This window comes from Haliotis asinina, chromosome 13 (genome assembly GCF_037392515.1).
Source record: "Haliotis asinina isolate JCU_RB_2024 chromosome 13, JCU_Hal_asi_v2, whole genome shotgun sequence".
Lineage (NCBI taxonomy): Eukaryota > Metazoa > Mollusca > Gastropoda > Lepetellida > Haliotidae > Haliotis > Haliotis asinina.
Window position 1 is genome coordinate 14149965 of NC_090292.1, and position 10960 is coordinate 14160924.

The following is a 10960-nucleotide window of genomic DNA, read 5'->3' on the forward strand; positions in this document are numbered from 1 at the left end:
CATCTACCCTCCCATCCATCTACCCACCCTTTCATTTCACTCCTGAGTATGATTGTATACTATCACACTCAACCAACCCTTCATTTCCCCCCAGAGTGAGTCAGGTATATGATGGTATATCCCCACAGCCAACTACCCTTCCTTTCACACCAGTGAATTTTAGTGATTGTGCACCACCACACCCACCCCTTCATTCCACTCAAGAGTAAGCCATTGTGTTTGTATGTCCCGACACCCACCCACCCCTTCATTTCACTTCAGTATGTGATTCTGCACACCCACCCACCTCTTCATTTCACTCCAGAGTGAGTTATAGTTAGTTATAGTGATTGCATACACCTACCCACCCCTTCATTTCACATGTTGCACATACATTCCGATATTAGTAGAATTCACACAAAATCCAGGAAGTCCCTAAAGGCGACTTTTGCTATTTAAAGATTAAATAGAAGACAGAATGGGTCAACTTCTGAGGCCAGTTACTGTGCTTAGCAGGAATTTTCACACCAGAATTGATTAAATTAGAATTGGCTACTCTCTGATCAGCTACATTTTGCATATACATTCCAATTTTATTAAAATTAAAACAGAATCCATTACGTTCACAAAAGGCAACTAATGCCTCTTGAAGACCAAAATAGTAGTATTTTGAGACAGGTCAACTTACGAGGCCGGGTACTGTGCTTGTCATAGCTTTATACACCAGAATTGATTAAATTAAGACTGGCTACTATCTATATAGCTACATAATGCATACACATTCCACATTAATTTAAACTGAAAAGAAATCCAGCAAGTTCCCTGAAACTGACTTTTGCTTGTGAAAGAGTATGATTTGTAGCATTTGGTGACAGAATTGATCAACTTGTGAGGCTGGGTACTGTGCTTGTCTTGGATTTAAACACCAGAATTGATTAAATTAAGATTGACTACAGTTTATGTAGGTACAGTTTGCAGATATATTCCATTTTCATCATAACTGAAAAGAAATCCTGCAAGTTCCCCGAAAGCAAGGTTTGCCTGTCGATGACCAGAATTTGAAGACAGAATTGGTGAACTTGTGCGGCCGGGTACTGTGCTTGTCACTAATTCAAACACCGGAATACTTTATTCAGACTTTCTGCCGTCAGTATAACTACATTATATATACAGAATACAAATTCATAAAAATTTCAAACAACTCCAGCACTTTTCCCGAGTCGACTTTTGTTTGTCAAAGAATATATATTGTAGCATTTGGAGACAGAATGGTGTGGAAAAGTAGTGCTCACCAGGAAGGGAACACGCGGCCACTCACCAGGCGGACGCTCTAACCACCACACAACTGCGGCTGTTTACACGAGAGAAGAAAGATAGCGACTGATACCTGGTTTGATCCATAAACCCTTACAGTACACACAATGTTAGTGATTAGGTGAAACCTCTTACTCATGATATCAACCACTGGATTCTTTGAACAAGGTTCTGTTTCAGAGGATCGCCTATAACATTGCTGACTCTGGCAGAAACAAACACTTGACCACTGGATTTTTCGCATGCGGTATAACGAGGGAAAACACTCACTCACTCACTCACTCACTCACTCACTCTAGTGAAGACTACACTGAAAGTTCTGTTGCAAAGCACATGGCTGACCAGGTTGACAATAACAGTCACTCAGTCGGAACTGGATTATTTTTGCACGTTTCTGTTACAGATAGGGGCAACACTCACTCACTCACTCACTCACTCACTCACTCACTCACTCACTCACTCACTCACTCACTCACTCACTCACTCACTCACTCACTCACTCACTCACTCACTCACTCACTCACTCACTCACTCACTCACTCACTCACAGGCAGCATGGCTGGTTGTTTAAACACCACGCTGTTCATACTCTCTTGCCTGAGATCCCATGGAAGAATGACAAAACCGTGGGCTTTTGTTTCTAACAGTATGCATCGCCCCACTACAGGCATGTATGTGATCTTGGGACTCCCAAAAAGGTATGTCGACAGTTCGTGACTTGGTTAATCGTCCGTTGTCTAGGTGACTGTGTATGTTCATGTAGATATAATATATTTCACATGAAACCGAAACACACCTTTCTGACATGTCTTTTATATGGTAATCGTTCTCTTTCACGAACGGGTCCTTTTGAATTTTAAATGGTTTCTTCGATACTGAAACTCGCATTAATTATTTTATGATGTACATTTCACATGTACGTTGCGGTCATATTATAAGAAGGTCAGACACCCACTCACACACTGTACTGTACTGTACTGTAAGTTTTGTACAAGGTTTAAAATACATATCCATAATCGTGTACTCATCTGCTTGTATATGTGTGCTAATGTGAGCGTCAATTTCTGTTCTGACACACATATGAGGCATACACACATAACCAACGTTGCTTTAAGGAAGTATATTTAGTAAGAACCACGCTAAAACAGAGTCATGAGATGTCAACACGCTTGTCAACCATACTGATAATCAAATGTCCTGATTAACGATCTTTGTCATTTGGGGCGGTAGTGGTAGGCTGGTGGTTAAAGCGTTCGCTTTTCAAGCCGAAGACCCAGGTCCGAGTCCCTACATGGGTACAATGTGTCCATTTCTTGCGTGCCCCGCCATGATACTGCTAAAAGCGGCGTAAAACCATACTCACTCACCCTGCTCGCATAAGACATAAATCATACTGAATACAGGGCCTTAGTAAACGAACAAATCACTCACTCACACTATCAAACACTGGGTTGGTATTCGAAATGGAATGCATGTTATCCAGGCCACAGAAAGCGAGTTTTCACTAAGTTCCCAAAAGAAGACAGCGAGGTGTATGCGGAAGCTCAAAGAAAGGGGCATAACTCGGCTTGATGTGACGCTGAGCCATTTATGTAGTGCGGTAACACGTTTTGTTATTCTGACAAATGAAAGCAATCAGGAATATAGAGATGACCTGCGAGAAGTTGACCTGTGAAATTGTAACTACCTACTGTGAACAACGGATTGACTGCTTTTGAATTTGCTGTTCTGCATTTCTGTTCTTAGGCAATAATGTGGCGAGTATATGTGTTTTCAAAATAAAACTCATTTGTCCTTTGTACTAAAAACTGAGTGTAAAATCAGATTTGATCTCGTCGCTATATGGCTGGAACAAAGCCATCGTGACTTAATATCCAACTCACCTCAACCGCATTGGGAAATTTAGAGAGTTCTAGTCTCATACACTAGTGTTATGCATGAGTAGACAGCTGATATTACGAGTTTAAAATCTTTTTATGAAACTTTAATGTGAAGATTGAAGGGGTGTTATTGTTTGCTGTAATACATGAATGCATGTGATATTTGTGCCACATCTGGTTGGATGGCACCACCACATGCTCAACAGCATTGAATCCACAGTCTCAAAATCATCTGTAAAGAGATATTTTCGGCCATTTTGTTGAAATTTCCACCATTGTGTGGTCGAATCCCAAACAGGCACCCTGGTGTGTGTGTTTTAGCACTTGCTGTAAAGCATAAATACATCTGGTATCTCACATCTTTCATTTCGTATATATATTGAGTTAGATATCCTAGCTGCTATCAAAATATTTTTCAGAACGTTTTTGACAAACTCGCATCTGGTCAAAATACGCAAAACATACATCACAACTTACATCATTAATATGCTATTTTTGAAATTCATTACTCCCAGTAATTTTCCGATTTTCACATTTCAAAACATACCGCAAATAACGCTGTGAATCTCGATTTTATACAGTTTGAAAAATGACGATGAAGCCTATTTTGAAAGGCTATTTAAGCACTTTAACTTGGTCTGAGATAATAGTGGATGGTATCAAGGAGCAGGGAATTTCCCGCAGAATTCAAAACTGTGAAGTATTTATATATGCGTGGTATATTTAGAATTTTATTGGACTTCAAAGTGAGGGATGTAGAGGAAGGATATATATGTCCCTGTGGCATCCAGGGCGTTAAGCAGAAGCGACGACATGGTATTTGAGTAACACTGCTTGTGTTGTGAGGCAGCGTGCCGCTATTGCTGGCTGAGAAGACGACCCAGCACCTCTGTATGTCTGTGACGTCACCAGCAGTGTGACGTCACTGTCACTGTACAAATGGCGCCACGACAGCCGGGTGAAGCTCGGCTCAGTCTGAGGTCACAGAGTGCAGCGACATGTAAACAAACAGTGTGTTGTTGCCTGTTTCATGATTCGCGATATTCTCAGAACAGAATTATTAAAATTAACACAGAATTACGTTAAGACGGGCGACATTTATTTATTTATTTACAATCACTTACCGTTTATGTTTATACACAGTTTACAATTTTCCTACCTGATTATGCCAAAGACAAAACATGACAAAATGTCTGACATTCAACAACTTTTATTTATATTAAAAAAGAAAAAAAAGGAAATCACTTTAATTGTGACCCACGACTACGTGAACGGCACACACCACACCGTGTCAGTAACGACATGTGCTCCGTCCACACCGACACTGACTCAGTGTGCACCACGTGACACCAGGAGATTCAACAGTCGCTGATGTCCAAAGTCTCTCGCGTAGTCGGCCGCTGTCTTCCCGTCGTTGTTCCTGGCGTTGATGTCCACCACGTTCATGGACAATATCAGCTTCACCGTCTCCAGGTCTCCACCTCTACAGGCGAAGTGAAGGACGTTGTCACCGTACCCGTCCACCAGTGACACATCAGCCCCTCTACTCACCAGGAACTCCACCACGTCCCTGTGTCCACTCTCTGCTGCCCGCATCACCGGTGTCCTGCTGTTCCATCCTCTACTGTTGATGTCCACCACGTTCATGGACAGTATCAGCTTCACCATCTCCAGGTCTCCATTATAACAGGCCAAGTGAAGGACGTTGTTACCCCACCTATCCACCAGTGACACATCAGCCCCTCTACCCACCAGGAACTCCACCACGTCCCTGTGTCTATACCATGCTGCCACCATCACCGGTGTCCAGCTGTACCCTCCTCTATAGTTGATGTTCACGTGACCCTCGGCCAGGATCCGCTTCACTGTCTCCAGGTCACCGTCCCTGCTGGCGTAGTAGAGGTGGCGGCCTGCCGCTGCTGATGGAGTCGCTGTAACACAAAGTAAACTGTGTACACCAGACATCTTTGTCACACATCTACAATGTTTACATCACGTTGATACGTGACTCGTACATTGCTACGTCATTTAAACAATTCCATCATGGCTGACAACAATCCAACATGACGGGAATGTCAACATGTGGTTTCTGGAATTAACGATGGCGTGTTTAATACATAAGTTTCTGTTAGAGTCAGATGTTCTGCATTACGACTTGAAAGTGTTGATGTTTGTTGAACTTTACACGATGATAGTGCCAGTACAACTGTTGCTGCTGGGTTTTCCAACCTACCGTGTGTGTCAGAGTCTTGTGTCGTCACTGGCGGCGGTGGAACCGTCTTGCTGGGTGTCTGATTCTCACTCGCGTCAGTCGTGGAGACTGAAACAGGGAACATGATGTTCAGAACACTATACATCGCACATAAGCATTTCTACTGCTGGCCTGTTTTCGCCTTTCCTGATATGGTTTGCCTTTCAATATTATGTATGATTAAATTCTAAATACATATCTTATGGGAAAAAGTATTAATCACATATCGTTCTACTTGACTGAGATAATTCTTACTAGCAAGAAAAACTTATACTTCCCATGGTATCTTGACCTTCCCATGGCATCTTGACCTTCCCATGGTATCTTGACCTTCCCATCGTGACCTTCCCATGGTACCTTGACCTTCACATCGTGACATTCCCATGGTATCTGATACCATAGGAAGGACACTCGTTTCGTAAAATTCGTACGTAATGAGACCTCGTGTAATATTCTGTATGTTTGTACGTACCGCCCGTCTATGCTAACAGCACTCATAACATATCCCTGTGAACTGGACACTCGGCTCAAGGAAACAGAACACCACACACAAGATACAAATATTTATTGCAACGTAACTCTATCACAGGTTAGCTTTCGATGTTTATTGCCGTAAGTCGATACTTGTGGTGCTTTCGATTAGAGAAAACAGGTTAACTCAGACTTGAACAGAACAGATCATATTTCGTTTAAATAAGCCGGACTATTATTGTATGTAAACTTAACAACTCAGACACAGTAATACGATTCTATGCGACACGATATAATGAGTGGTTTACAAAAATATTACATTGATATACAAATTTATTCTTGCAGACGTACAACGCCGCTCAAAATACATACAACGCAACGCTCCTTTCAGTGTATGTACCGAATGTTCTGTCCGAGATGTTCCTTGCTCAAATGTTCTGTCCGAGATCGTCTTAGCTCAAATGTTCTGTAAGAGATCGTCTTGGCCCAGACCGGAAGTATGATTGAAATATAAGAAATATTCATATGTGCCCGACCCACAAAGCGTTCGTAGCGTTAAGACCTAACGTATCTCTATACTGTTGCAATGTCTAACGAATGGCATAATGTTACGCACGTTTTATGGACCCTGTCTCTGATCATGAAGACAATCAAATACTTCACGAAGATGCAAAACGGACTTCGTGAAACTTCAGCGAAAGCACAACGTAAGCGAGCGTTTAAAGGCCCCATTTAAACTTGAATAACTGATAATGTCTACACCAGTAATATCGTTTGTGTAAAATAATGAGTGGGTGAATATCGTTTTTTGGGCAATACTCCATACTTTCCAGAAGAGGGAAAAAAGGAACGGACGCATTGTACTCATGTCTCCGGTAGCGAATGACCTTCGGTATGACGAATGATTAAGCTACCCAACCGTGTCTCAATAAAATGAACATTTTTTCGGCTTATGAGAATAATCGTAGACAATATTGCAATAATTAAATGAATAAATAATAGTAATTAAACAAATTTTCATTGATAAATATATAAAAGAATGCATTATTTAATAAATGCGTGTTCGCTTCGAAAATATTCGTCTCTAATTGTTTAAATGTTCCTAAATCATTACATTATATACACGTGAACGTGAACACATATACGCACAAGCATATATACATTCCAAAGACGACCTAGAATTAATCTCATATGATAGCTTCAGTGAAGCCGATTGCCGTTCACACGTAACCTAAAACAACGCACTCTGCGTAACTATGAGAACCTAAAGCTTAACATTGCACGTGGACATTACACAGGCATCGATGTAATGAAGGTTGTCCAAGTCATCTCCCAAAACATTCAGTCAGTGTAGATCCCCCGTGGTCCCTAAAGTGGTTGTGGGTGATTCTCAGCCTTTTTTAAATATTGCATTGTCCCAATCTGAAATTCCTCTTTAGAGACATATGCTAGATTTATTTCATGGTACCGTGACATACTAATTGGTTTTACTTTCCTTCGTCCACACGGTTTTCAAATGTGTGTATCTATCATGAATTTATAACTGTTTATCATGAATTTATAACTGTTTAAAGTCACTAAACGGCTGGAATACTGCCGCTATGACTACAAAATTATCTCACTCACTAACAAAGCCACCATGCTCCAAGGGTATTCTACACTGGAGTGAGTGAGTAAGTTTAATTGTAAGGTCGCTTTTACCAATACCTGGGAGACTCCAGAAAATGGCTCTACACATTGTATCAGTGTCGGGAATCGAGCCAGGTATATCGGCGAGCGAACGCTTGCACCACTAAGCTACTCCACTCATTTTACAAAGAAGAAACTGGCGATAACAGAAGACACTGATTAATGACGGGAGAAATTTAAATTTAAAAGTCGTGTTAGGAATTTCAGTTATTAAAATCCATCCTCAGGAAAATCCTTGGCGTATGACGCGGTCTTTACGTAATGGCAAACATAGGGTTGACATAATGAGCAAAGACACGTGATATCGGGATGCAATGATATGATCTGGAAGATCAAATGTATCGCTCCTTACGATCACGGTTGCCTTGGAGATGATTTTAAACAAGAAACCATAAGGTAAAATATTGTAAGGGATTAACTTTGATGGGCGTGTCAACCTGACTTCGACATCCTTCATTCAACCTTCCGATGTTGTTGTTCAACGGACAAGAGACAATGTTCATCTACCGCAGCTTGCAAAGCGTTGATAGTCTACCGAGCATCACCACGAGGAAACACTGATCAATATTCCAAAACTAGCATATCAAATAATATCATTATACTGCACGCAAATTCACAAACTACAACCAGCTCTCCTCACACGCAACAAGCTTTGACACATTCGATTCTCCTACGGCAGTGGAAGCAGTGTTGCAATAACATAACGTGGTGGCCGTGACTTTACGGGACTTGGTTCCTTAAGCAGTGTGACGTAGTCAGTTACAAATTGATGCATCTAATAACCACTAGCAGTCATATCAACTTCCTGGGCAAGACGTTCGTTATTTTTTTCCACATGGCCGTGACGTCATCTCAAAATGGCGACCGCAACCGATCTGCACTATTCAGGAACCTCGTACGAACTTCCTCGAACTATTACACGAGCAAGTTGCCGTTTGACATGTGGTTTTGTTTCTGGAATTGAAACACTTGAACACAAGCTCTCTGTTTCTCCCTCAACCCGTCTTCTTCTCTCCGTCGCTCGGCGAGTGAATTAGTTTTACTCTCTTAGGACGAACAGACTTATCTTTACCGGAAGTAGGAGATGCGCATGAATCAAACTGATCACGTGTTACTTTGGGCTTATGGCCGAGTATTTCTAAGATGGCGTCAACAGTTGTGTACAGTTCGTTTTCAAAGTTGTGCATCCGGCTGTAAAAGAGGAAAATGTATATGTAAAAAAAACAGAAGTTTCCCCGAAGAGGAATTGCCATGAAAATCAACACTGTTTCACTGTTTGAGCCGATACGTATTCTTGTCGCATACCCTCTCAATGGTATGTTAGTCATGGGGGATAATACCAGTTATATCTCTGCAGAAAATGAAGAAAGTCTCGGGATTCATTTTAGTTTATGATTATGTACCTTATCAAGATGAATCATGAACCGAGTATGTCTATATTTTGCTATCATTTCAAAAACTACATCTTAGTCTACTACGGGTACATAACGATATTGTTGCAAGTAAGACAAAACCAGCCTCAAGTACCCTTTAAACATAATGGTTATCCAGCGTAGGCTTGACAAGATAGTTATCTAGTAAGGGATGGGCATGTTGGGAATAGGTTAAGAGTTGTTTAAGGTAAGACCTTAATAGACACAGCCAAAGGTCCGATAAGACGAAACTCAAAAAGGGAGCGTACAAATGACTGTAGATCTCATGCTCAAGCATACACTTAAGATAGTCACACGGCTGCGGTCGCCTTGTGCAAATGCGCCAGGGGTTTGTAGCGACAGGTGGAACAGGACCAGGCTAAGGGTTTGACATAAAAGGATTCTAACATGGATAAGTAAGTGAGTGAGTTTAGTTTACGCCACACTCAGCAATATTCCAGCTATATGGCGGGTGGTCTGTAAATAATCGAGTCCAGCCAATCTCGTGAGCACCGATCTGCGCTAACGAGAACCGATGCTGTTAGTCGCCTCTCACGACAGGCATTGTCGCCTTTTGTGGCAGGCATGAGTTGCTGAAGATTTATTCTGCCCTGGAACTTCACGGTTCTTCTATCATGGATTTGACATAACGGGACTGTAGTTCATATAACGGGACTGTAGTTCATATAACGGGACTGTAGTTGCAGTTACCGCTGGCAGCATAAACGTGATGATGACAACGAGCTCGATAAATATAAACCTCAAGCATACGTTCGAAATAACGTGATCTCAGTAATGTGTGCATGGATAATGAAATGAGACTAGGCTTGGACATTATTGTGAGTACAATGGAGTAGGTGGGGACATAATGGGAGATAACTCTGTGATATACTCACTCATACAGATTCTCCAGCCTGCTATCGATGTCGGCTAAAGAGTGTATACTCCCTTTGTCAGGATATTGCTTTATTTCATATTCTATATTCTGTAGTTTCCATATCTGCCCGGTACTCGAACTCGACTTGGGTGTGTATGTAGTTCCGCTTGAAGCAATGGGAGACAACCCTCCGTGACCTGTCAAGCTTTCGGAAGTTGGGTCTTTGCGGACCGGAATTGTTTGTTTCTTAGTCTGACTTCCGTCATGCGTGGATTGTGACTTCTCCTTTTTCCCTTTCCGACTCTGCTGGACTGTATCTGAAAATGGGTATTGATACAGTATAATTAGTGAGTGGGTTCAGTTTTACTGACCACCCGATGCCACTATTTGTTTCTTACGACAAGCATGGGTTACTGAAGATCAAATTTGACCTGGATCTTCACGTGTGATGTTGAAACAGAGGTATAGTAGATGGTTATACATGAAAGTGTCTATTGTTTTATTCAGTCCAGATTGTTGTCATGTGCTTTCTCCTCTACATTTGTACCTGTCAATCAATTTTATGGATGTATGAACGAGCACAGCGGCGTGAAATAACAGTGACATATGCCCCGTTGTGTTCAGTTGTTGTGGTGGACCTAGTGGAGCTGCTGCGGTTGTTGCGGTTGTTGTTGTTTGCTGGTGATTGTGGTTCACGTTGTTGGTGTAGATGTAGTCGTCGTGGCGGTGTTAGTAGTAGCTGCACCACTGTTTCGTTTCTTATACCCACTACAGCGATTTAATACAGTCTCCAGCTATAAGGCAAACACGGAAGTGCCCATAGCATTTGCATGGGGACTCGAACCCTCAGGTAAAGATTAGTCAACAGGTAAGACTAGGAAAGTGGACACTTGTTTTTGTTTGTTTGTTTTTTAAGGGAGGAGGGGCAGTAGTGAGTAGCCGCAGTCATCATGGTAGTGATGATCTTGAGAGTGAGTGAGGATTTTTATAAGTTGAGAAAAATGTGTGCGAGTCTATAAGGATTAGTGAGTGAGTTTCTGAGTGAATGTAGATTTACGCCGCTTTTAGCAATATTTCAACAACATCA

The 10960-nt window shown here is 41.7% G+C and overlaps 1 protein-coding gene and 1 long non-coding RNA gene across 2 annotated transcripts; both read right to left on the bottom strand.

The window, feature by feature from the left end:
* Nucleotides 1-4475: 4475 nt before the first annotated feature.
* On the bottom strand, nt 4476-5468 carry LOC137260444 (uncharacterized). Its single transcript, XM_067798103.1, has 2 exons — nt 5407-5468; nt 4476-5104 (listed from the first exon to the last, which is right to left on the bottom strand). The coding sequence occupies exon 2, from the start codon at nt 4968-4970 to the stop codon at nt 4503-4505; it is 468 nt and encodes a 155-aa protein (XP_067654204.1). The 5' UTR covers nt 4971-5104; nt 5407-5468; the 3' UTR covers nt 4476-4502.
* Nucleotides 5469-5974: 506 nt separating this feature from the next.
* Nucleotides 5975-10190, bottom strand: LOC137260450 (uncharacterized). The gene is made up of 2 exons (XR_010954757.1): nt 9893-10190; nt 5975-8775 (listed from the first exon to the last, which is right to left on the bottom strand). It is a non-coding gene; the product is annotated as an uncharacterized lncRNA (long non-coding RNA).
* Nucleotides 10191-10960: the final 770 nt, after the last annotated feature.

Bases quoted from the DNA above. Each gene is read 5' to 3' on its own strand.
- LOC137260444 (XM_067798103.1), bottom strand. From the start codon at position 4,970: ATGGTGGCAGCATGGTATAGACACAGGGACGTGGTGGAGTTCCTGGTG.